Below are 27,896 nucleotides of genomic sequence, written 5' to 3'. Positions count from 1 at the left end.
GTAACAGGTTCATTATGTTACACACAAATCAGAGTTTCACCATTTTGCAATAACATGACTTAGAATAATATTCTGTATTAATCATGAATAATATCCCTGCACTGTCCGATAAAGCTCCAGCTCCTACTGGAACTGACAGCAGCGACGGCCACTGATTAGATTGTAAACTCTACTGATGTATACAGCTCTGCAAGTGAATTCTGTTTAGGTTGAATGATTGTTGCCAGCCAAAATAATCATACCACCAGTACGCTCAACCATGACGGCTAGGAAATTGAAAAGCTGCTCTGTGGTTACAGATATACACAAATTGTAATTCAGATGAAATAGTTTGCCAATCTTGACTAAACTTTTTTTTAATATGATTATGCATCACAGTACATTGAGAGTTAGTCAATAACCAGGAATGAATAGATTTCCCTTAAGAGAAAGATATTTAAACTTTTTTTTAAAGAGGTTCTGCACTTAAGTTTTATGGGAACTCACAGTATTAAAAAGTTATGGTGTCTGACACATATGTGGGTTTTATGAAAACTTTGCATAATCCCTGCTAAGGCATATGGGCAACATAGAGGGAGGACCTCGCCCGATACCTTAATACTCAAAGACAAAGTACAGGTAAAGCACAAGGAAAGGTCAAACACATCCCAGGTATACAAATATTACCCCCATACATTGTACACACAGTAATGGCTACTTACGGTTGACATTTCTAACTGTAGGTTTTCATATTTTTGGCCAGTTCTGCTATGACCAGTTTTTCCACTTCTTGGCTCTATACAGATAAAAATGGAAATTAATGCATGATGTGTGTGTATCTCTCAATCTGCCATTTTTAATGTCCATCATGATTTTCTGATAGATACGGACTAGAGATGAGCCAGCACTAAAATGCTCGGGTGCTTGTTATTCGAGACAAACTTTTCCCGATGCTCGAGTGCTCGTCTCGAATAACGAACCCCATTGAAGTCAATGGGAGACTCGAGCATTTTTCAAGGGGACCAAGGGTCTGCACAGGGAAGCTTGGACAAACACCTTGAAACCTCAGAAAATGATGGAAACACCATGGAAATGGACAGGAAACAGCAGGGGCAGCATGCATGGATGCCTCTGAGGCTGCTTAATCGCACCATTATGCCAAAATTATGGGCAACAGCATGGCGATGACAGAGTGACCAAATGAGGCTAGATAGCATCTAAAACATCCAATAATTGACCCCGACACTATAGAAGACGGCATGCAGAGGCAGCGGCGGCAGGCTAGAGAGTGGCATGGCGACATACCCCAAATGGACTCAGGCTTCAAACCAATGGGTGGCAGAGAGGAACCAAAGGAGGTGAGCAAGAAGAGCTGAAATGATTTCCTATGTGAACAAAAGGTTGACGGTATTATTAGTCGATGACACAGCATGGTGGCGACATAGTGGCCAAGTTCCATAACGTATCTGGTGAAACACCCGAAAAATGAGCCTGACACAGCTCTTTTGATAAGGGGACGACATGTGGAGGTAGCCATGGAGACGACTTCCATGATTAAGAGTGACAGTATGGGGCATCCATATTGCGCTGCTATGAATGAAACTTCAGGTCTCCAGCATGGCGGCGACAGATGCGCCGAGTTCCATTATGTATCTGGTGAAACACCTGAAAATTCTGCCTGACACAGCTCGTTTGATAAGGGGATGATGTGCTCCTCTCGCGCTCCAGCGTCTGGGGTATAGACAGTTGAAAGTTGCGCATGGAGACATTGGTGGACGCTGTGGAGGCGAAATGGACAGGAAACAGCAGAGGCAGTATGCATGGATGCCTCTGAGGCTGCCTAATCTTGGGATGGAGCTGGCGGTCCGCTGCCAGGTGAGCTTTCCCCTATCCAAGCCCCTGTCTCTCGGCTCCTCCCCACCCAAAATGGGCCTGGGGGCCAGAAGCGTTTCCTTTGAAAAAAGTATAATTTTCAAAGCAGGCGGGGTCTACAAACTAAGAACCTTTTGGATAAGATCAAGTGTAGTACTGTTCTTATAAGTTTTGGTTATGGCGGGTAAGGGGAATGTAAACAGATGCGCAAGAAGCGCCGAATAATATCGGTAAATGATAAAAGTTTGCCAGCATATTTTGTGGATAACATAGCAGGGTGGCGACAAAGTTAACAAGTTTGATGTGGAAGCCATGAAAACAACCCAAAATTCTGCCTGACACAGCTCGTTTGCTAAGGGGACGATGTATCGAGGTAGCTATATGGACGACTTTGGGAGGCAGCTATGGCGATGATGTGTGGAAGTAGCAATGGAGACAACGTGTGGAGGCAGCTATAAAGACGACGTGTGGAGGCTGCTATGGAGACAATTAAATTTGGATAGTGCCTGTATGTGGCAGTCCAAAAAAGTTTTCAAAACAGAGGACCGGGTGGGTGGCCCTCCAGAAAAATTAAATACATAGAGTACCTGTATGTGGCTCTCCCAAAAATTGTTTAAAACAGAGGACCAGGAAGGTGGGCCTCCAGAAAAATTAAATACATAGAGTACTATACCTAGAGCCAGTTGGCCCTGGCAAAAAATAGCAAGTTTCCTCTGCTTTAGTGTACAAAGAGGAGGAGAAGGAAGAAATTGTGAAGGAGGGGTGCATACATTATTCAGGTTGAGCTTCTTTCACCTGGTGGAGAATGGAAATCCTGAGAAATCCAGGCTTCATTCATCTTGATAAGCGTCAGCCTGTCAGCGTTGTCAGTCGACAGGCGTGTACGCTTATCGGTGATGATGCCACCAGCTGCACTGAAAACCCTCTCAGACAACACGCTAGCGGCAGGGCAGGCAAGAACCTCCAAGGCGTACAGTGCCAGTTCGTGCCACATGTCCAGCTTTGAAACCCAGTAGTTGTAGGGAGGTGTGTGATCATTTAGGACGATGGTATGGTCAGCTACGTACTCCCTCACCATCTTTCTGTAAAGCGTACCCCTGCCAATGTTGGACAAGCTACCTGCTCTCCTACTCTCCCTCGCTACTTGTCCCGCAGAAGTACACCCTCTGCCGCTAGCGCTGTAAGAAGGGAAATAAAGCCGTGACGTCACCAAGCTCTTGGCACCTATCGCCGGCCGGTGACTGACTTTCAGACAGCTTGATAAATCTACCCCTTAGTGTCTGCGCATGCGCGATAGGTGCCGAGAGCTTGGTGACGTCACGGCTCTCGGCACCTGAAGGAGGAATAATTAAACATCGGAAGCCACCGCCAGCCCGAAGATGGCGCAGGGTAGCACCGGAGGGCTAATTTAAATATGTAAGAAAATAGTTTTTTTAGCTAAAGTAAAGTTTGCCGAGCCTAACAAAACTATGTGCCGGCATCAGCATTAAGTAGCCTACCGGGTGGTCTGCTCGCAAGATTTCATCATGCGGGCAGTGGTAGGTTTCCTTTAATGTTGAATTCCACCTCGTGGGCACGTCGCACAAGAGTCGGTGATCGGGCAGTTGGAGGCGGCGTTGCGCTGCCCTGAGAGTGGCAGCATCTGTGCTGGACTTCCTGAAATGTGCACAGATGCGGCGCACCTTTGTGAGCAAATCAGACAGATTGGGGTATGTCTTGAGGAACCGCTGAACTATGAGATTTAACACATGAGCCAGGCAATCACGAGTTGCAGAGCCACCACCAGGTTACGGCCGTTGTCACACACAACCATGCCTGGCTTCAGGTTCAGCGGTGCCAGCCACAGATCAGTCTGCGCCGTGATGCCCTGTAATAGCTCTTGGGCGGTGTGCCTTTTATCGCCTAGGCTCAGCAGTTTGAGCACCGCCTGCTGTCGCTTAGCTACGGCACTGCTGCTGTGCCTAGAGCTACCGACTGATGGCGCAATGCCCACGGATGGTAATTCGGAGGAGGAGGTGGAGGAGGGGTGGGAGGAGGAGGAGGCATAGTAGACCTGGACAGAGGTAGGCCCCGCAATCCTCGGCGTCCGCAGTATATGACCAACCCCAGGGTCAGACTCGGTCCCAGCCTCCACCAATTTAACCCAATGTGCCATCAGCGACATATAGTGGCCCTGCCCGGCAGCACTCGTCCACGTGTCCGTGGTCAGGTGGACCTTGTCAGAAACGGCGTTGGTCAGGGCACGGATGATGTTGTCTGACACGTGCTGGTGCAGGGCTGGGACGGCAAAAGTAGTGGCGGCTGGGGACCGAATACCGAGGGGCGGCCGGCGCCATGAGGCTGTGAAAGGCCTCGGTCTCTACCAGCCTATAGGGCAGCATCTCCAGGCTAAGCAGTTTGGAGATGTGGATGTTGAGGGCCTGGGCGTGTGGGTGGGTTGCACTGTACTTCCTCTTGCGCCCCAGCGTCTGGGGTATGGAGAGCTGAACGCTGCGCATGGAGACATTGGTGGATGCTGTGGAGGATCGTGGAGACGAAGGTGTGGTTTTCGCACAGGAGGTGTTTGGGCCGGGGTCCTGGGCAGGGGGCTGACTAGCAGAGGCAGCAGGTGACACAGGGGAAGGAGCAGTGGTGTGCCCGGCTGGAGGTGAACGGCCTTGGTTCCATTGAGTGGGGTGTTTAGCATTCATATGCCTGCGCATACTGGTGGTGGTTAAGCTGGTAGTGGTGGAACACCTGCTGATCCTGGTGTGGCACAGGTTGCACACCACAGTCCGTTGGTCATCCGGTGTTTCTTTAAAGAGCCTCCAGACTTCCGAAAATCTAGCCCTCGCCACGGGAGCTTCACTACGTGAAACATTTGGCACTGATGCACCAGCTCTGGCCCTGCCTCTCCGTCTGGCCCCACCACTGCCTCTTCCAACCTGTTCTCATCGAGGACTCGCCTCCGTCTCAGAAGCACTGTTTCACCTGGCCTATCAACCCAGTTTGGGTCTGTCACCTCATCATCCTCCGATCCCTCAGTCTGCTCCCCCCTCGGACTTCCTGCCCTGACAACAACTTCACCACTGTCTGACAACCGTGTCTCCTCATCGTCCGACACCTCTTTATACACTTCTTCCACTACGTCAACAATGTCATCATCACCCACAGACTGCGACTGGTGGAAAACCTGGGCATCGGAAAAGAGCTCAGCAGCAACCGGACAAGTGGTTTGTAACTCTGGAAAGGTTCCAGAAAACACTTCCTCAGAGTCTGCCGGTTCAAATGCCAAATTTTCCTGGGAGGGGGCAGACTGGGGGGAAGGAGGTTGAGGTGGAGGAGCGCTGATTTCGGTGACATGGGTGGATTGCGTGGAAGACTGACTGGTGGACAAATGGCTGGAAGCATTGTCCGCAATCCACGACATCACCTGTTCACACTGTTCTGGCCTCAACAGTGCTCTACCTCGAGTCCCAGTAAATTGAGACATGAACCTAGGGAGTGTAGGTCTGCGGCGTCCCCCTGCTCCCTCATCAGCAGGTGGTGTCTCACCCCGCCCAGGACCACGGCCTCTGACTACTGCAGTAGTTGGACGCCCACACCCATGCCCTCGTCCTCTACCCCTAGACCTCGGGTTCAACATTTTCCAAATTAAAGTGTAAACTGTAAAATTTTTTTGTGTTTTTTTGGTGTTTTTTTTGTGTTTTTGTTTTTTTAACAAAACGATGCTATCCTATTGCTATGGCTAGTTTCTAGCCTACACTGACAGCACACAACAGGATTTTGTTCTGTGCCTGATGACTTTAAAGTTTAAAAAACAAAGTAAAAAAAAAAAAAGAAAAAGCAGACTAATTCAATCAAACCCCTAATAAATTGTCCCACTTAGGTGTTTGAGATGGATATGTGTGTCACTAAGAGCTAAACAGAACGTTCGCAAGACTCCCTACAAATTCGTCACAATATGGTACTAGCTGCACTACTAGTGCCAGCAAGGCCAGCCACAAGCAAATCAACCAAAAATAAAATATACAACGCTATTGTAGCCCTAAGAAGGCCTGTTGGGTTCTCGTATAGCTAGATTCTAGCCTACACGGACAGCACACAACTGGATTTTGTGCTGTGCCTGATGACTTTGAGTTATAAAAAAAAAAGAAAAGTAAAAAAAAAAAGAAAAAAGCAGACTGTGCCTAATTCAATCAAACCCCTAATAATTGTCCCACTTAGGTGTTTGAGATGGATGTGTGTCACTTAGAGCTAAATATAACGTTCGCAAGTCTCCCTGCAAATTCATCACAATATGGTACTAGCTGCACTACTAGTGCCAGCAAGGCCAGCCACAAGCAAACAAAAAAAAATAAAATAGAACGCTATTCTAGCCCTAACAAGGGCTGTTGGGTTCTTGTAGACTCACTCCTGCCTAACAGTAAGTTAATATAACAGCCTAACGCTATCCCTGCAGCAGCAGCAGCTCTCTCCCTAACGGTATCCAGACAGAGAATGATGCGAGCAGCGCGGGCAGGGGCTAGTCTATTCCAGGGTCACCACGTCATGCTGGGTGGAGTGCAAAGTCTCCTGGCTTGTGATTGGCTCTGTTTCTGGCTGCCAAAAATCAAAACAGTGGGAGATGCCGTGTGTTCGCTCATCTCTAATAAGGACCTAAGGAAACCACCCTAGGAGAAATATTTCTATGCTACATACAAGATACAATTAGTAGTAATGTGCTGTGCCCATATGTAAAGAATTAAAGTAGTAGAACTGAGCTGTGCTGACATATACAGGATAAAATTAGTAGTAATGTGTTGTGTCCATATATACAGAATAAGAGTAGTAGTAGTACTGTGCCCATATATACAGGATAGGAGATGTAATAATGTGCTGTGTGCATATGTCACTAATAAGAGTAATAGTACTGTGCTGTTCTATGTATAGCATAGCAATAGCAGTACTGTAATTTGTTCATATTGTATATGCAGGATAGGAGTAAAGAAGATACATGATGTGTTCTTGTGGAGGTAGATGCATGTGAATTACCCTTAAAGGCCGGCTGCCCCTGTACTTGCTATTGCACAAATATCAGGCAAATGTTGTCATTAAGCGGTAATTCTTATGTCTTTACCCCTGCTGTGACAGCTATGTATGGACAATGTGCATTTCAGTCTGCGGAAGGCGGAGAGCCACAATTTACTATTAGGTCCAGCCATTCCTAGAGGCTGCTATGTATATAATTATTATAAGTATTATATACCATATACATTATTTTAGCTGTCATTAGTTTTTACACATAATTTGGTTGAATAATATTAATAGATAAGGTTAATCCCGAAGAAGAACTACATTGTGAGAATTAAAGCTTATTTTTCCATTTCCTAGTATTAGCATTCGAGAGCTGAAGACAATACTCCCTCAGATTAACTTCAAAGTCGGAAGTGCAAAATCACTGAAAGACAAACTGGTGGTAAATATTCATTATTGTTGTTCATAGTCTACATAGCTCAATTCCCAGTGAAATATAAAACAATCTATTTATCTTCTATGGTTGGCAAATTGATAAGACATCAATGGAGACACTGAAAAAGCTTCTGCAACAAGGTGCATGGGATTGCTGGGTGGTTGAATGTACTATTTTCTTTCATTCTATTTAATGTACTGGTTGACTAAGCAAGGACTTGGACTTGATACTGTTGCAGACTGGATATGGAAAATCCAATAGTTACTAATACATTGCAATCCAGCCTTCTTTTGTCTTTCTGTTTCTGTTGTTGATGCATCTATTTATCTATCTCGCTCATACTAAAAGTGTTTCAATGATTGTTCTTTCGCTTTGAAGGAAGTTGGAATCCCCAAAGAAGACCTCAGTTTTGAGAATGTACATATGTTCTACAAAAGACTAATGTTTGAACATCAAAAATCTGTAAGTGTATAAGCCCCAAACATTCTACCATATCTTCTTCCTATATATGTACACATAATGGCTTATCCCATCTGATATACTATAAGCGATTTGCCTACTTGTCTAATTGGTAATTGTAAGTAGTGATAAGCAAACCCTGTGAGTTTGGCCGAGTTTGGCTACACCTGAATTTTAGAATCCGTACTCGGGTACAAGTTCAGGTAGCGTACCCAGACCCCAGCCAATAACACCTGCTATCAGTACTGGCACCAATCAAGGGGGTGTTAACTGTTGAAATGCTGCTGGCAAAGTCGCCAGCGATATTTAAGCTACTGCAGACACACACGTATGCACCAGCACTGACCTGCCAGTAACTGTGCCGCAATTTTGGAGAGGGTCGCCACTTCCAATGACATCACCATTTGCGGTTGTTAACCATGAGTGGAAGTTCAGCCGAACCTGCCACTGAACTTCTAATCTAGTTGGGAGACGGGTCGGGGGACCCAAACCTGCAAATTTCGGGTCTGGTCAACACTAGCCTTAAGCCCTTGTATGTAAGTATATTGGGGCACATTTACTTACCAGCCCCTGCACAATTACCAAGGTGCGTTCCCCGACAAGAATGCACAGCTGCTGTGATTCACTACCAGCGTACGCCCGATATCCTGCAACTGTCCCTTCCCCGATTAGGTCTTTCGTAGTTCACCTTCTACTTGCCGGTGAATGCAAGTGCTTGGCTTGCGACACAATTTAAATGTTAAATCCCGCAGTTTGTCCAAATCCGTCAGATCATCCGATGCATCAAAATCTGATCGCGTGCGACACAATACCCGACGCGATCCCCAAAAAGTCGGGAAACCCAACGAAAAGGTCCCTTAGTAAATAAGCCTCATTGTATGAGTGGGTACTCTTTTCATCTCAGTGTACAATTTAACAAGGAGACTTAGACTCTTCAAGAATTAAAGGAAATGTACATTATTTTAGCAGGAAAAACATTAAAGCATTTCTCTTTTTAGATTCTAGATGAATTCAGGAAAGATTCTTCAATATTTATTTTGGGGTAAGAATAATTTTTTAATATGCAATAAATGTGATAAGTTGTCAAAAATCATTACATTGTAACAGCGGTGTCCAATTCACATGCCCATTGTTACTGTTCATGTCCTAGCTTTTGTTGCAATAGCTATCACACATCTCATATATTTCTATGGGCTTATAGACACAGTCATGCTTTCCATGGCTCTGAGTGTAAGTAAGTTAATTGTCTGAGCTGCAAAACTTAGAGCGGGTCCTATTCCTGCCTGTTTTTGTGGCTCGGGCAGTCTATTCTGTCATTAGTGATTTCATCGGACGTCACGTGCCGATGACAAAAGGATTGTAATTAGGTTTTCACTTTAAAGTGATTTCTTCTTCTTGTATTCAGTTGTCTATAACAAGCTTGTTGTATTTTCTAGAAATGTTGATCGACCTGATGCCTCAGCTGTTCATTTGCATGACTTTCAAAGGTTTTTACAGCATGAACAACAGGTGAGTCAGAACAGTGTATTTAGGAAAAATGATACGGAAATTGGACAACAATCTGGTCTAAGGTTTTCATCTGTGTAGGTTCACAGCTTACTACCTGCGCCACAAAACTAAGGGCAGGTCTTATTCTTGCCTGTGTTTGCGTTTCGGCCTTCCTGTAGAAGTCCAGTGAAAAATGTGAATGCTACACCGGTGTCATTCCGGTTTGTTTTGCAAATCAGCAAAAACATGGCATACAGTTGACACACAATGTTTTTACACACATACAGCTCAGAAACTTAAAAATACTTAAGAAACATTGGGGGTATTTATAAACACTGGCACCAATCTTAAAATTCCCTCTGCTGGTGCCTGGCACACCGGATTCAATTAAAGGTTCCTGTTGGCTATGCCAGGTCAAATATGATGTAGAATTCAGCTACAACCTGCGCTAGGTGCAAGCCATACATGACACGATGAATGTGCCCCACTGAACACAAAAATGGATAAGACATCTGTGGTTTGCCGGCAGAGAAGGCAAATGTTCAAGTGCAGGAAGCCCTAGTATACAGTAAATATTATGATTATTATCATTAATAATAATTCCTTTATTTACAAGAGAAGGCATGCTACCTTAGTTACTATGGGATGCTACAAACGAAGAACGCCATTAGAAGTATTATTCTGGTAGGACTAATTTCTGGGTTACAGACCAAACTCACTGTCATCAAAAATGCTAATTTTCAGGGATGTTCCAACAGTTGGTCAGTGAGTTTCCACCCTTATAATAATAATAATAATCTTTATTTATATAGCGCCATCAAATTCCGTAGCGCTTTACAAATCACCTTTCCTCGTAGACAGATTGATAAATATGAGAAAACAGCTAAATATGAGATACATAGACATTAGATGCCTATGTTTCAGAAATATTCAAGATGCCTGGGAATAAACGCACACCCTTTAATTTTAGGATTTCTGAGTAAAACCTCTGCCGGCCCAGCATGGCGCTTATTATATACCCACTTACAATAGAAACTTCTTGATCATTTTATTATTTAAAGCAGCAAAACTAAAAATGAAGAAAAGAGAACATAATGGCAGAACAGAGTGGTCCATTATGTGCATTGTGGTGCGGGCTGATCAAAAGGGGTTTTGAATATTCAGCCTCCGTTCGCGGTACAGCAGGGGTGCGCCATTCAATGTTTGCGGATATTTAACATTTTCTATGCAAATAAAGAAGAAGCTGCTGCTGGGAAAATGATTTGTTCTCTGCACCTACAATGCCACCCAAAGACCATCATTATTATCCAGATGGATTGAGATTAGCTTGTGATGCTGTTTTGCATATGAAAATGGCCTGTCCTCCCAGCAGGATAAGGTGTGGAAGGAGAACAGCGTCTTTCTTTGTCTCTGTATTTGCATGGAGTAATTATATTAAACTTAGGTCTTTGCATTACCTACCATGGTGTGCTGGCTGATGCCATAGATACTGAGTGCCAGGGCTGTTTACGGACGCAGCACGTCATAGAATAAGGTCTCTGGTCTGTAGCTTTTTCTAATAACCTTACTAAACACATCTTTGAATGTAACCCTTATATGGTCACTTTATCAGAATGTAATTCCATTCTTAGTACAGATGCATAATAAAATTGTAGATTATACTAATGATTGAATTCCGAATTTCCTCTTTTCACAATCCAAATTTAATAGAAGGGTTTCCCTAAGCTGTAACAGAAAAAGAGGCTACTCCTCTTGGTGATAGAAAATATAAATGCCCATGAAACAATGAAAAGCTGGGTCCCACAGCAAACCTGCGAAAGGACCTCCTTCCAAAAAACAATGAACGTCACAAATGCTCATCATTGCATGGTAGCATTGCATGGGGGATATTCCTTAGGTTTTCCCTACCAATTTCTGGGAAAGAAGGCACAATAATCTCCCCTTCCTCGCCAATTTTATTTTTTCCCTGACCTGCATGCCACTTTGGACTTTACTACTGGAAAAGCGGTGGAGACTACAGTAAAAAAAAAAACTCTGCCAGTACAGACCTGATCTACAGGTCAAAACTGGCAGAGTTTGTGCCCGTATTTATTAAGAGGCCAAAGCCTCTTAGTGGTTATGGGCACAGGATTTGGCACTCAAATCGCCAGTCTCAATGAATTTTCCTCAGTTTATCGTGTTTGGCAGTGGTAATCACATGGAATTACCACTTATTGCCTGGCATACCTGAAATTAAATCAGCAAGTACAGGTTCAGCCTCCTAATTTATTGGTAATTTTCATGTGTTCAGTATGTATGAGCACCATAATTTGTTAAAGGATACCTACAGGATTCTCTTCTTGACCACCCATAGATATAAAACAAGGAGTGACAGAGGATGCATACCCTTTACTGATTACTAGTCTATGCCGGCCCTTTACACAGTAATGAGTGTGATATGTTCAACTCACAGCATGTGCTGGCTGGAACGTCTGATATGCTGAGTACATTGCTGGTTGCTCACTGTTTGAGTCTGACGTTCCTACCAGAACACACTGCGAGTGTGATACGAGTTGGACGCAACACACTCGCTAGTGTGTAAGGGGCCTTAGTTATGCAGAGACTCCTAAAGCCTCCACCTCCAATAAACATGAATTAAAATAAAGGTAACATATTTGAGTATAATGTTTCTTAGTTTATTCTATGGATAGCTCATCAATATCACTAACCTAGTAACCCCATTTAAGCAGGGCCGGTTTTAGACAAAGTGGAGCCCTGGGTAAAACTTAAAGTGGTCCCCAAAATAAAACTTATAATAATAATATTTTATGAACAGTCACATTCAGTAGGAGGCTCCCTTTAGCCCTGCACAATAATAACACTTTATAGTTTACAAATTGTTGTATGGTAAAGGCAATCTGTAATATGGGACTGTAGGAGAACTTATAGGAAATGAACAGATAATAGGTAGATTCATGATAGAAGATAAATATGAAATATTAAATAGATTTATAGATAGAATAATAAATATAAAGTTGATTATAGATAGATAGATAGATAGATAGATAGATAGATAGATACATAGATAGATACATAGATAGATACATAGATAGATAGATACATAGATAGATAGATATGAGAGAAAAAAAAGGAGGTAGATACAGGGCCGATTGTAGCCTTTTTACTGCGTGAGGCGAAAATTTAAATGCTGCCTCCCCCAACCTACCCCTGATCCACTGCTTTATTCAGGAATTTACAGACAAATTATTAAAAAGCATCTACAACCTGATTAAAAATGCTGAGAACATCCTGCTTCAATAACAAAACCCACTCCTTGGGTCAATATACATAGCTTCCCTATCCCTAGCATATCAGAAGAATGGTCTGAACGCAGAAATTGTGAAGCCGATTCCTTCACATTGCACCTTCTAAACCAGGTTTACAGAAGGCCAAGAGACCCAATTCTGAGAAGGACACTCTTTTTGTCCCTACTAGTAGCCTGGTCTGTAAAGTATAAAGAATCCCTGCCTGGCTCATGCTATAACTCAGGACTAGTTAACGCCAAAGATCTTTTTTTAACTTCGGACAGGAGAAGGTCACATGACCTTCTGCAGCCAGTTCATTGGCTGATAGCTAAAAGGATCCTAAGTAGATAATACATGACCTGTGCAGGGGGAGCAGAGAGCAGCCAGCAGGAACTTCTGCTGGGTGATACAGCAGGTCACGGGCTGCCTCCTAAATCATCCAGACTACCAGTCTGCCACCTAGTATCACCTAGTGATATGAGACTTCTGATATCTGCTGCCTGAAGCAAGGTTTTCATCTTGTCTCATGGGAAATGCGGCCCTGGATAGCTAGAGGATATATAGATAAAAAGATAGACAAAAAGCTAGATAGACAGAAATATAGATAGGAAATAGACAAATTATAGAAGATAGATAACTAGACAGATAGATAATAGATATATAGACAGGAGATAAATGGGCATTCTTCACCTGGGCATTAAACCATGGGGTATTAAAGGAGTTGTTCATTCTCTGCCCACAAAAGTGAACATGCAGGGGGTCCCTTTAGGACAGGCTAGGATATCAATAGTGTAGTCCCAGAGAACCCCTATAATTGAAAGTCCTTTGATAAATTCTTCCTTTTATATACAGAGTTGTTCAATAGTTTATTGTTCTTTATTGTCCCAAAAGGAATCCTGTGCTCAAGATCTGAATAAGGTTCGTGAACGCATGACTAAATTTATTGATGACACTATGAGGGAAACAGCGGAGCCCTTTCTGTTAGTTGAAGAGGTAAGGAAGCTCTGTTTCAAATAGATTCCTCTGTTAATTATTACCTTTCTTGCTGTGCAGTCTATGAGGTGCATAAACACTCTCCGGCACACACATAGTCAGCAAATGGAGTGGCAGGGTGTATTTTCGGTCTGCCACTCCAGCCATTTGTAAGCACTCAATCTCTTTTCTCCTGATTGGTTGGGGTCCCAGCGGTCAGACCCTCACTGATCACCTTGTTATCCCCTATCCTAGAAATTATATATAACTCCAGTAATAATTCTTCAATAAGATGTATCTACCAAGTTTCCCAGGTTCACCAAAACTACTTATAGCCTCACACTAAAGCAGAGGTGAGATACAGTATAAAATTCAGAATAATATTTGCTCTACTCCTTACAGTATTACGGTATTAGCTATGCAATTCCTAACTGCTCTTGTTTAATAACAATTCTTATACATATCTTTTTCAGTTTTTGACCTACTTATTTTCCAAAGAAAACAGTATCTGGGATGAGAAATATGATGAGATTATTGTACAGAACATGAATAATCCACTGTCACATTACTGGATTGCTTCCTCGCACAACACGTGAGTATTGATGAAGGCTAAATCCTCTGCGTGCCATGGATGATCTGAATTCCATTGTCTATAGAGAAATTCTGGCACCTGGAATGGAAAAAGGTTCCCTAAAGTTGGAGTATTAATTATTCTGAAAATGTTATGACTCTGCAAATACATTGGAGCAATGACTAAAAGTTAGAGAAACATATCTTGTTTAATCCCTGGACTGAGTGGTTTTGCTCAAATAAACAATTTTAAAATTCAGGACTTTGTGAAAACTGGGTGCTGCTGGCTGCCATACATAAACACATTATTTTCAGATACACAGGAGCTGCCTGAACTGTCCATACAGGATTAATCAACCCGAGCTAGAGGACTCATACACAGCAGTTGAGGGTTGGAGCAGAGATTGATTACTTCTGCCTGTCAGGGCCAACACAGTGAGGATGTATTCTTGGTTTATGCTGGGTAGGACAAGACTGGAGAAGTGCATAATTAGGGTGAGGAGAGCGCCGGGGCAGCCACAGGTGAGCCTGATTACCATAACTTTATAATCAATTTTTCAGCAAAACCACTCAGTTCAGGAATTAAATGAGATATATTTCTGCATCAGTGTAGCTACAGCATTCTCAAGGTATGTTTGGTTCATAATGCATAAAAGCCAATGGTCGATTACATCAAAATATTGTGACAAACTTTTGATGCATTGGCCCACATTTTGCCAGTGAAACCATTTCTACAAGTACATGTCCATTTGCCGTACAAGTCTCAAGAATGTAAAAAATGCTTGATAAGTGGTGCAAGATAATTTTCTACCTGTATATCAGACCATTTTCATGTACATCATGTAGCTACAATAAAAAAAGAAATTTATTTATAGATGTCAGTTCTGCAATTTTCAAGCCTAATCATCAACATCCAATTTAATGGCTGGAGCTTAAACTTAATATTGAGGTTTTCATAAAAAATGAATAGATGATTTTTCATAGGAATCAGGGGACTAGCTTTCTCTGAAATAAGACCCTTAAAATATAACCTAGTCTACTCCTATGTGCCTTGTATTCGATGTCCAATTCCTTCTGTCTTTTCCAATTTATTTCTCTGAAGCTGTTTAGCAGCCCAAAGGGAGAAGGCTACTGAGCATGATTTCTAGCTGCTCAGTGGAGATGACCTTACTATAAGTCCATAGAGAAGTATCCAGCAATAAAGCAAGCGCTGAAAATGTATAGAATCAAATATAAATGGTAATATAAAAACTGAACAAGGTTTTTTGCACCTGATGACACATGTGTGGACTGCCAGCAATTACATCACATGTCCACAAGTGTCCTATGTGAATAAAAAGGTGGTGCACACGCTTTATTCACTATTGATGGGCTCTCAGACATCCCCTCTCTTTTTAAAATAACAAAACTCTGTCATCAGTTGCCACATCAGCTCAAAGTCTAAAAAATTGGTAATCCATATCCACTTCATCTACTGCTTGGACTACTGCAACATCCTTTTCTGTGATCTCCCTGATAACTCAGTAACATTACTTGAATCCATCCTTAAAGTGGTCGTCCGACTATTAAAACAATTAATCATGTGGGCTGGGGAGGGCTTTTTTAAAAATAAAGCTTTACTCTCCTCATAATCAGAGCACTGCCCCTGTTTGTTTACAAGGGCACAGAAGCTCCGCTCCAACATCTTCCGGGCGCCTGTTACGCCTGCCCATTCCTTGTACCAGCGCTGTATAGGGTGCTGGGCAAGAGAAAGATGGGTGTGCCAGACCGCCCAGAAGTTGTCAGAGCGGAGCTTCTGTGCCCCTGTAAAAAACCAGGGGCATGGCTCTGATGGGTCAGGTGTGGGACACCAGGAGCGCCAGAGGAGTTGAGTAAAGCTTTGTTTTTTTTAAAAAGCCCTCCTGAGCCCACCTTATATAATATTCTAATAGTTGGACACATCCTTTAACTCTGTTTGCCTTTCCTCTCTTCCAGTCTCTCCACTGTTTAACCATTGTACAATGAATTAAGTTGAAAACACTAAACACTGCCCTCACCACTTGTCTCCATTATATTCCTAACACCATCACTTGCATTAAGAATTATTTATTGTATTATTCATTTCAATAATTTCCAGTTGGGTCATATTATCTTACTCTGACCCTATAAAATCTGCAGAATAGATATTTAGATTCCTCAGCTCCCTCTAGTGGTGACGGCAGACAGCTATAAAATTTAGCAGTCTGCATCCATAAAATAGATTGCCAACTGCCATAAAATATAAACTATAAAGATAGAATTATATGCCCCGTCCCCCCTGCAAATTATTTTTTGTGACAACATTATCCGTCACCTTGCTTGCTCTGCTTTCTGTCCAGGTACTTAACAGGCGATCAGCTGCGAAGTGAGTCGTCCACTGAAGCCTATGTGCGGTGTCTGCGGATGGGGTGCCGATGTATTGAGTGTAAGTATATCTTCATTATGAGTTTATACGAGGATGTACTATAAGTACCAATGCTTTCCCATGCACACTGCTGAACCTCATGGGGCCTAAAAACGTCTACAATATATGCAATATTTTTTATTTGTCCACCAAGAAATATGTATAAAATCCATGTAAGTATATTTAAGAAAGCCATACACCTTCGGGGATTGTAGTAAAAGCCTGTTACATTTATAACCACCTTGTATTAAGGTTAGAAGATTGAACTGCTGACTTACCACCTGAAATATCCAGACGAAGGATAGTAATGTTCTCACGTTGTGCTGGGAAGTGTGCTGGGTTTACTGAAGTGTGATTGTTTCCTGTCTCTCACCTCACTCCAGTGGACTGCTGGGATGGCCCTGATGGAAAGCCAATTATTTATCACGGATGGACAAGAACAACGAAAATTAAATTTGACGACGTGGTGCAAGCTATTAAGGACCATGCATTTGTCACCTCTGAGTGAGTCCCTGCTGTAACTCTTTAATAACTGGACATGTCATGTATGATCGCTACCTAGAAAAACAGAGAAGATGGTGCATTTATTTGTGATTTGCTTAGTTTATATCATTTCATCTATCCACCATAAGTACTCAGATTAGATCATCAGCTTTTAAAGAACAATTCTATCTAAAAAAAAATGCACCTTATCTTTTTCTGTAGAAGCTGTGTGATGACTAACATAATAGTGCAAAAATATGTGTTTAAGGGGAATCTGTCATAACAATTTGTCTAACTGAGCAAACTGCTATGTTATGTAGGGCTATGCCAGCACTGCTCCTTCTGTACCCAAACTTTTGAAACATGCAAATTAGGCTGAAGTGCTTTGGCAGAGCCCCTCAAGTCTCCACCTCTGCATATTGCTGGAGCCAGGAGTGCAGTAGCTAAATGGGAAAGATGAGAGAAGATGCTGGGAGGTGGAAGAGTAGCAGGGAGCATTGTTATTGCTGCGGAGCCGGAGCCCTCAGGCACGCTACAAACACATATTTCTATAGTTAACTTATGGCATGGAAGGAGCTGCTGGAATGTAAAAACAAAGGCATCTGTGACATGATTGGTCATAGCCTTACATAACATAGTTTGGTTGTGTAGGTAAATTGCGGTGATGGATTACCTTTACAGTGTGTATGTTCTTTCCATATTAAGTTGTGTACGAGGTGCACAGACTGGTTTATGCTACAGGCAGTTTACCAGCACTCTCCAAATACTTTTTTCAGTGTATTCTGAATTTCATTAACATGTTACATATTAAAAACATCTTGTCAACCTTGAATATTGCATCTGGAATCGATGACTGATACAACACCTGTGATTTTTTTAAACTCTGCAAAGTTATGCTCAATACAATCCCCTATTGCTACATGACTAAAAACCCATAATGTGAAATTACAATTGTTAGGTATCTGTATTACATCAGTAACACTTCTTCTTTATGTTTTGCTGCACTGAACTTGGTGCAGCCATTACATGAGCAACACAACAATACTTTGCAAATAGCTTGCCCTTGCAGGTATTGTTAGGGGAACTCCGATAGAGTAACCCCTTTAATCCCTTTAAAGTGATTTTAAAAAATTTAAAAAAGGGTTGTAAAGTAAATTATATTTCCTCAGTTTCTATCTCCCATTTTTGGGATTTATTGCTAGTTATTATTTGTAATTCCTTCACAAAGAATTTAACTTTCTTTTATAAGTCTGACTGCAGGTAACCTTGTTCTGTCCTCTTTAGATACCCGGTCATACTCTCTATTGAGGAGCATTGTTCGGTGGAGCAACAGAGGTATATGGCCAAGGTGTTTAAAGAAGTATTTGGGGACATGTTATTGACCAAACCCATTGAAGCAAGTGCAGATCAGCTGCCATCGCCCACACAGCTAAAGGAGAAAATAATTATCAAGGTGAATTTTGCTTATTATCTTTTGGTCTGATGCTGCTGCCATGCTAATAGTTGTTCAACTTAATTAACTTATATTACTGGAGCCTGTATCATCTTCTTCAGAGATTCCTGAAAGATTATAATAGGACAAAAACTAAAGAAGTTTCCTTAGGAATGTATACTTGATTGGGTGGGTCTACATAGATAGTCCCCTCCCTCTTTGTTACCAGAACTTAGTAGGGCACACCAAACATAAAAAAAACTTTTCTCTACCTCTCCTTAGATTATATGGTTCTTAGCAAACTATCCATTATACAGAGAACATTCATATGTTTTTTTTTTTACTAGCAGATCTAATGAGAGGCAGGAGGAAAAATTCACACCCATCCATAGAGTATCTTTCAGCTTGCTTACAGGTTCCCTTAACTAAACTGAGTTACTATGGACGTCTACAATCATGATAACATCAACACTACCAATCCATAAAAGAGGATACTGATTTTTATTTTCAGTGAATTCAGCCAAGCTTTTGTCTTTATAAGTCCTTGAGGGAAGAAGCCACATTTCCAGGACCTTGTGGATTCCCTGAACATACGAAAATATCATTTCTTGACTATAAAGTAATTTAAGATATTAATTAACACCTTCACTACCAGTGACCTTAAAGTAGGACAACTTTACCATCTACTTAATCACAAAGAAATAGGAAAAACTAAGAAAAATCTTTAAACTGGCAGGGTTAGATGTGGGTCAGGAAGTAAGAGTTCTCCTTATAGAGAGTTTGCCAAATAAGGCCCCCTTATAGGCGTGTGGAGATTTATAGCCATTGATGTTTCACCGGGGGATTATACAAATACATTTTCCAATGTGGGAAATGGAAAACAATGCCTCCTTTTGCTACCTTGAAAGGTAACCCCCTTAAAGGGAACCTGTTATGAGAAATTGACCTAATAATTGCTGTGAATCAGATTAAGGCCGAATTAACACAAAAGTATGTCAGCCGTACTGTAGCCAAGCAGGCATATGTCCGGTGGGATGGAGAGGAGGAGGGGTGACCCCTCCCCTCTCCATAGAAATGCACAGCGTATGGGCCGTACACACGGGGAAAGATTGGACATCCCCTTTCTTTTTCCCTTGTACGGAGCAGTACGGTGCCAGACGTGTGTGGCACTGTATCGCTCCTATGGCCACTGCCATCTATGGGGGGGGTTTGTACATACATCCCCGTGTGAATGCGGCCTAACACCGTCAAGATGATATTCTTTTCACAGCCAAGTACATCATGCAAAAAAAATTAACTTTGAAGTGAGCAATAAATTGCTTACATATAGTCGGAGAGGCGGAGAGTTCAGCACTGAAGTCAAGCTCAATACTCCATCAACTGTAATTGACATCATGCACCAGACTCTAGGAGAGCCAGTTGAGGATGTCCATGGACACAGGACTGTCAAGTACAGTGAAGTGGGTATTCTTAGGTGAGGAGAACTTGACTTCAGTGTTAAACAACCAATTAACATCTCACTTCAAAGTTGATTTTCTGAATGATATTTAAACAGTAGGGGTCAGGGTATAGTAGGTAAAGAGTGAGTGTAAAAAGTAACTTTTATTAGTCAATATTTAAAATTATTGTTTACCACAATGTATTATGCAATATAAAGAATAAAAACATGTTGTGTCACAGATTGATGGCAAGAATAGTTTCTTATGGAAGGGGGTACAGGAGGATTGTCCCCTAAGACAACAGTAATCGGTCGTCCTGTATCAGAATATAGATAGTCCTATTGTAAATAGGACAATTGTTGAGAGAAAGCGCTCTGACACATTATAGCATATTCTTATTGTGTGTTAATTTATATTATGTCTGTCATATTGCTATATTGTTGTAATAGGTATTGTCGTATGTCAATTGTAGAGCATGCCTGAAATGCAGCTAAAGGGCCGTGCTTGTCACATGTATTTCTATTTCTATTTATAGGTGAGCGGACATATACTGCTATATATAAAAGTGGATATTGCTCAACAGTATGTGGCATGAGATGAAGACTTTATTGTACCGCTTGTAGAAAACCTTCAGTATTGAATATAGTGCCTGTGGGCTGCCTAGTGTGCCAGACGAAGCATGTCGGAATATGAGAACTCCGTCTGCTACACTAAGCTATTGGTCAGCGTGTCCTCCTACAGGTGGTGTACCCCAGTGAGTGGTCACACAATAGACTAACCTTTTTCTAATATTTTCTGGATGATGCCACCACACTGGACCATAAAAGAAACATGATCTGCAAGTTTTTAATCTGCTTCACAATAATCTGGTCGTGGTGTATTAGGTCAATATTTGCTAACAGGTTCCCTTTAACACCAAGCATGGCTTACAAGAAGCCTAGTGTTAGATGTGTAAAGGCCATCTACAGTTGGCACAGGTCTCTTTTAACCACTAGTAACCAACAGTTAAACTTTATAAGAGACAATATGAGGCCTTATAGTATCTTTACATGGCAATTTAGCAAGCATATTATTAAGCATAAAACACTTAGATTCTGCCCTGAAGTACACGTTCAATATACCTGGAAACCAGGACTTTCGAGCCAGTAAGCTCCAGCTCAACCAAAATGGTCACCAACTCCATGACTCCTACTCTACATTCCTGTTTTCCTGGTCATTGTAGCAGTGTTAAGATAAGCGTGGGCATTCCTTCCCAGTGCTCCAGTATTAGTGGTTTTATGCTCTGCTGGGTCACAAGTATTATTATATGCTATAGAGTCTCCAGTATTAGTAGTTTTATGCTCTGGGGGTCACCAGTATTATTATATGCTATGGAGTCTCCAGTATTAGTGGTTTTATGCTCTGCTGGGTCACAAGTATTATTATATGCTATGGAGTCTCCAGTATTAGTAGTTTTATGCTCTGGGGGTCACCAGTATTATTATATGCTATGGAGTCTCCAGTATTAGTGGTTTTATGCTCTGCTGGGTCACAAGTATTATTATATGCTATGGAGTCTCCAGTATTAGTAGTTTTATGCTCTGGGGGTCACAAGTATTATTATATGCTATGGAGTCTCCAGTATTAGTAGTTTTATGCTCTGCTGGGTCACAAGTATTATTATATGCTATGGAGTCTCCATTATTAGTAGTTTTATGCTCTGGGGGTCACCAGTATTATTATATGCTATGGAGTCTCCAGTATTAGTAGTTTTATGTTCTGGGGGTCAGTACTATTATTACCAGTATTATTGTCTGCTATGGGGTCTTCTGTATTTATCTGCTCTGGGGGCTCCAGTATTAGTATTTTTATACTCTAGCGGTCACCATCATTATTATTTGCTATGGGGTATCCAGTATTTGTTTGCTCTGGGTGTCTTCTGTATTAGTAGTTTTATGCTCTGGGGAGCTCCAGTATTGTTAGTCTGCTATGGGGTGGCTTCAATATTATGATTGTCTACTCTGGTGGTCTCTCCATTATTATCCTTGTCTGCTGTGGGGTCTCCAGTATTGTAATTATCTACTCTGAGGTTCTCCACTATTATTGTCTAGTCTGAATGTAGTAGTTGGTTTCTGGGGTGGTATTTATTGCCGTACTGTGGTATGTATAATATCTGTGGTGGCATTTTGTATAAAACAGATATTTACAATACAATACAATACAGCTTTATTGATCTCTGAGGAAATTGCGAATTTAATTAAAGTTTTATACTTTAATTTATTTAATATATTTTTTGGATTGGCTCCATTTTATCATGACTCAGACTCCACAGCCCTGATGGAAACAGATTCCCATTAATTTGGGAAACACACAATGGCAATGATGCACATAACAGTTAATAGTGACTGCAGCTTCTAAGTGGCTGCAGAAAATGGGGGTTCTCTTCTTGACTCTAACTTCCCCTCGGTTAACTCTTTCCTTAAATCATGTTTCCTTTTTTTGCATATATGCTAATTTGTTTTGGAAAGCTCACTGTGATCATATCTTCACAAGCTATTGAAATCCCCCTTGTATTTAGACTCCATCATTAAAGGAAATCTACCATTTGTTTTTATGCATTGTGAACCAAACATACCATGAGAATGCTGTAGCTACACTGATGCAGAAACATATCTTGTTTAATCCCTGAACCGAGTGATTTTTCTGAAAAAATAATTATAAAATTATGATAAGGAGGCTCTTACCCTAATTATGCACTCCTCGAGCTTGCCTAAGGCTGCCTTATACCACCCCTCATTAGCCTTCCCATGAGCATGTGACGTCATCCAGCTTTCCCAGTATCCTGCAGATCATTATGTTGCGATGTCAATCAGGAACTTGGGGAAGCTGGGTGCAGGCTGGCTGCCATACATAAATACTGCACTGTCCAGGAAAGACTAGTCAACCTGAGCTGGATGATTCATACACAGCACCTGGGGCATGGTGCCACAATTGATAACTTTTGTCTGTCAGGAACAACACAGTGATTACAGTGTTCTAGGCTTATGCTGGACAGGACAAAGCTGGAACAGTGCATAAATAGGTTAATAGGAGAGTGCCATAGCCTCATTATCATAATTGTATTAATTATTTTTTATTTCATTATTGTTTTTGAGCAAAACCACTCAGTTCAGGGATTTAACAAGATATGATCCTGCATCAGTGTAGCTACAGCATTTTCAAGGTATGTTTGGTTCACAATGCATAAAAGCAAATGGTAGATCTTCTTTAAGGATTTAACACATTTTGGTTGAATTATACCAGGGGTTCTTGAATTTTTCACTGTTCTACAAGAACTTACAAAAGCATGTATTTTCTTCATCTCTCGGGAAGTTACCCAGCGAAAATATGTTAGCTTTGTCCAATTAGTTATGGACAGAACGGTTACACATAACTGAGTGTATCTAATTTACTAGTCTGTCAATAAAATGAAAAATGTCTTTACATATATGACACTGGTGCCAAACCGTCAACACAGTCCTTGTAGAGTCCATGCAATTTGCATTTTAATGTCAGTTCTGAACAGCCGAAAGGTTGTGCTACACCTTTTCTGTAACTCCCATAGAAGGGAACTGGGATTCACAGAAACAGCATAGTACAGCATCTAAGTTACATAACACCTGCTATTTCCATAGCTCACAATTACAAACTATTAGTTAGGGAATGCAATACAGTTGTATATACGGTAGCTTTGACTGTATAACACAAATATCTTGATAGTTGGGAATGTTGGTCACTTCCTAACCTAGTAGGTCCTATTTTTGTCATATGTTGAGTACATATCTTTTGTGTGAAAACCAAGAATATTTTTGTATGTTTGAAAAATCATTTGGAATGTTGATATTGATATTCAAAAACATCTATTTAGTTTAAGTCTTTTACTTCTTTAGCACAAAAAATTGGGGCCCAAAGGAGATTGTGTCATTAACACCGATGACCATAAGGAGGAAACAAAACTTCAGGGAGAACTGTATATGTGGGATGCAATAGATCAGGTAAGCAGTTAATACTTTCTATATAAACTGTGTTTTACATATTTATTTATTCACCATGTTTCAATCCTTGTTAGGGAATATAATTTTGGTCACAGGGAGGCACTACAGCACCACCTGTAAACAAACAAGCAAAGATATTCATCAGTACTAAAGCCAGAATGTAGAGGTTATTGATGTGATTTAGATTCCAATCACATCTCTCATTCTTTAGTCATATGTTGGGTGGATTCCTTACACTTACAATGCATTATTGCATGATCTCTTTTCTTACATCACTGAGCCACATAAAACTCAGAGCAGGTCCTTTCCTGCCCGTGGTGGCTGAGACCATCCTTATTGCAATAATTAGTGTGATATCGGTTTACACATCAATGACAGATAGGCCACAGGGTTACGGCCTGACTTCTGCATCTGTGTGTATGCTTCTTTACCCAATTGTGATGAATGAGCCATTAGAAGGCAATGGGCTGTCCTTGTGATACATGGATGAATTTAAGTTCTCCATTGTGAAAGCTGAAGTGGACTTAAATAAATAAATATTTATGTATTGGATGTGCCATTGATGTCTGCTGATCTCATTGGGTTTTCATGTTAAATACTACAGATCACTACCTTGTTCAATTTGGATCTGGATGTTTCTCTTTGGTCTATTTAATTAAAATTTTATTTTTCATTAGTTCATTTGAACCGGATGAAAAGCGAAAATTCAAACCTTTAGTCAGTAATAAGTCATTAATAAGGGGAGAGATGGATTGACATTATAGGGGTTGGCCAGGAATACATATTGAGGCTCTATCTAGAGGCATTGACAACCAACCTCAGGACCAATGAGGTGTTCTATAAGAGACAGATCTGGAAGCAGTTGGCTCTATATTGCTAAGTGGCTCGCACTCACTTACAATGGGAGATATGGCTGCAGTTGTGGCTTCTGGTCTCTACAGGACATAGAGCCATCTGCTTTTGGCTCTTGTGTCCCAGTATATAGCCAGCCCCCAGTAGTATACAACCAGCTCCATGCAGTATACAGCCAGCCCCCATGTAGTATAAAGCCAGCCAGCCCCCATGTAGTATACAGCCAGCCAGCCCCCATGTAGTATATATTCAGTCCCCATGTAGTATACAGCCAGCCCGCCTCATGTAGTATACAGCCAGCCAGCCCCCATATAGTATACAGCCAGCCTTACCAATAATAGTAATATGAAGACCTCCGCTATCCAGGCTGCCGTCATCCCAGATAGCGGAGGTCTTCATATTACTATTATTGATAAGGTACTACTATTAATCCATCTGGTGACCACATAGGTCTAGTATAGAGACATCTGTGTGCCTCTCTATACTCCCTGCATAGTATATGCTTACTACTTCTCCCTACCATTTGTGTGTACATATCTTGATTACTTGTAGTTCCTCCAATTCTGTCCGGGGTGACGACTTTATCTCATCTGTGTCACTGTTTTGTACTGCATATTTTCCAAAGCACCTTACTTAGGGTGCCCACAAATGCTTTTATCAATATGTTTTAATTTTTCAATAATAAAGTGTTAGATTTAACTCTATTTGTTTTGTTCCACTTATTTAATAGTGCCTCCATCCCCCTCCCCTTTTTCTTGTGAAAGGGGTACTTTTGGTTCTAGCCAGCCCCATGTAGTATACAGCCTGCCAGCTTGCAGTTTGCTAAGCACATAAAAAACCCCAAAAACTTACATACTCATCCTCCACTCGGTGCGGCTCCTGATCCTCGGTGCAGCTCCTCTTCTTTCAGCGGCGACACTGCCACATCATAGTGTGCGCCGGCCGACAGATCGCATGGACGCATCTCTGCCGGCTTATAGAGCACAGAGAAGACAGAAGAGGAGCCGCCAGGTGCCACACCGAGCATCGGGGCGTCGGAGGGCAAGAATGTAAGATTATTTTTTTATTGACTCGTGTATAAACAAAGGTGAGGTTTTCCAGCACATTTTTTGTGCTGAAAAACTCGGCTTATACATGAGTATATACAATATTACTAAAAGTCAAGTGGAACCTGGCTGTATGTTTTTAGGATAATTTCAGCAATTCACAATTCCCATTATAATGTCAGTGTGAAGTGGGACAGGTCCTCCAAAGCAAGAGACAGAAGTCAAGAGACAAGTATTAGGACAGGAGACCCTTGAATCATAATTCAGTAATAGGATTTATGAGAAACACATAATATCCTCCAATGTCCCGAATTTTTTCCATTGAAGATAGGGCACGTTCCGAAAAAAGTGTGTCACAAAGCGGTGCAAAGCCTTAGTAAATGTGCCTCTGGGTCTTAATTTTTGAAATTAGGCAGAGGTTGGTAGAGGTATCGGTATTTCCAATCTAAATGCAAAAATTACCAGAGTATATTTTTTCTTAGAAATGGTCGGTTCGTTATTGTGCAATCGCTGGTGATAAATTGTCCTATGGGGATGAAATTGAACAGAATACAGAAGATACCACACCTAAGGTAAGTTCGGTCAGGTCATTAAAACACTTGAGCTCCTCATACTAAAGTAAGCAGCTTCCTAGCCTTCCTCCAGTTCTAGCATTGTTAAATCTGAAGCTTTTTCAGAACATACCGATAAGCTAGGAAACAATACACTACGTAGCAGTCCGATCGTCAGACCTAGTTTACAGCGGTCTGGCATATTCATCAGGGGGTGGCTCAAGGTGCTTCCCTCTCTTCAGCTTTTCTCTGGAGGTGCAAATCCCATGCCATATGCCGACTGCCAGGCTCAATGCTGCAGTTACCACCTCAACGGACCGCCCCTACATGTATACGCCGGACCACTGTAAGCTAGGTCTGATGATCGGATTGCTGCGTAGTGGAATATTTCCTAGCTTTTCTAATAAAGCTACATATTTAACATTGTTATATGACATGTCCTCTTTTAAATCTTTCTTAAAACCTTTGTATCATTGAGGATTTTTATTAGATGGATTGTAGCTAGATTCAGATCACTTTGGTGCACTGTTGTACTGCTGTACAGCCCCTACCCCCTGCTATAGTAGGATCGTTAGTTAATAGCGGGACAGCTGTGTTGTGTTCAGTGAAGAGACCAGTTCACCAAAGTGCTCAGAATCCAGAAACACGCCTGGAATATAAAGCAATACAAGCACTGTCTTTATATGATCAAAACACTCACAATGAGTAAGCTCCCTATAGTACTCACAGAGAGGTTGTATCCATACACCAAAAAGGGGTTGTCCAGGAATAAAAAAATATAGCTTGGGGGCTTTAAAAATAACATACCTCTTATACTCATCCCCTCAGGTGCTCCAGTTAAGCTGCTATTTGTTGCTGTCTCGAGCACAGACTCATACAGTACCTGATACAGCTTGAGTTTCAGGTAGTAGAAGGTGCACGGATGTGATCGGGAGAGCACTGCCGGTCTATGTAAACAGAGACTGGCAGTGATGGGTGGTGCCATAGCTGAATAGCATGGATATGAGTGTGAGTATAAGTGGTTCATTATTTGTACAGCCCCCTTAGCTATATAAAAAACATTTTTATTCCTGGTACTTTTAAGGTACTTTTAGGGCGAAAGTGCTCTATAATACAAAAGGGAAGTAAGAGCCTTATAGTATACTAAGATCAGAAGTGCCCTATACCAAACCAAGGTAAGGTAGTGCCTGTAGGAATATAGTGCTTATGGGGCTAAAGTAGACTAATGGTAATGCAAATTAGGAACACAGTTTAATGGCTCTGCATCTGTAGTCATAGCTCTCATCCTCCCATATACAGCAATGTGCGGCTGAGGCTGTATCACTGAATACATCCCAGCCTCGCTCAGTCCCCATGACACTGAATGTTCCTGAAATTAGGTTGGATATTGAAGTTACAATGTACTATGAGCCAAATAAACAACAGTGCTTATAAGATTGCAAAAAGACATATTTATACAGTATCAAACTGTTAGAGCGGAGCAGATAACCTAAGTGTGAAATGTATTTAGTGTCATGCTTCTCTTGTTCCCGTCCAAACCTGTAATTCTCTCTAATCAGTGCTTACTGTCTCCTGCAGTATTTGTGGGCAAGATGCATTATTC

General features: G+C 41.6%; 1 protein-coding gene across 6 annotated transcripts in view; it reads left to right on the top strand.

Moving 5' to 3' along the window:
* Positions 1 to 27,896, top strand: part of PLCG2 (phospholipase C gamma 2) — a 102,749-nt gene that overhangs the window by 35,874 nt on the left and 38,979 nt on the right. For all 6 annotated transcript variants that reach the window (XM_072117271.1, XM_072117274.1, XM_072117269.1 and 3 more), the window contains exons 6-16: positions 7,204 to 7,288; positions 7,661 to 7,744; positions 8,740 to 8,783; positions 9,178 to 9,250; positions 13,405 to 13,506; positions 13,959 to 14,077; positions 16,413 to 16,498; positions 16,861 to 16,981; positions 18,245 to 18,413; positions 23,740 to 23,844; positions 26,225 to 26,314. In XM_072117271.1, the coding sequence (XP_071973372.1) occupies positions 7,204 to 7,288; positions 7,661 to 7,744; positions 8,740 to 8,783; positions 9,178 to 9,250; positions 13,405 to 13,506; positions 13,959 to 14,077; positions 16,413 to 16,498; positions 16,861 to 16,981; positions 18,245 to 18,413; positions 23,740 to 23,844; positions 26,225 to 26,314 (1,078 nt within the window). The remainder of the gene's footprint in view (positions 1 to 7,203; positions 7,289 to 7,660; positions 7,745 to 8,739; positions 8,784 to 9,177; positions 9,251 to 13,404; positions 13,507 to 13,958; positions 14,078 to 16,412; positions 16,499 to 16,860; positions 16,982 to 18,244; positions 18,414 to 23,739; positions 23,845 to 26,224; positions 26,315 to 27,896) is intronic.

Source organism: Engystomops pustulosus, chromosome 7 (assembly GCF_040894005.1).
Source record: "Engystomops pustulosus chromosome 7, aEngPut4.maternal, whole genome shotgun sequence".
NCBI classification, from domain to species: Eukaryota; Metazoa; Chordata; class Amphibia; order Anura; family Leptodactylidae; genus Engystomops; species Engystomops pustulosus.
This window is presented reverse-complemented; position numbering and strand designations above follow the sequence as displayed.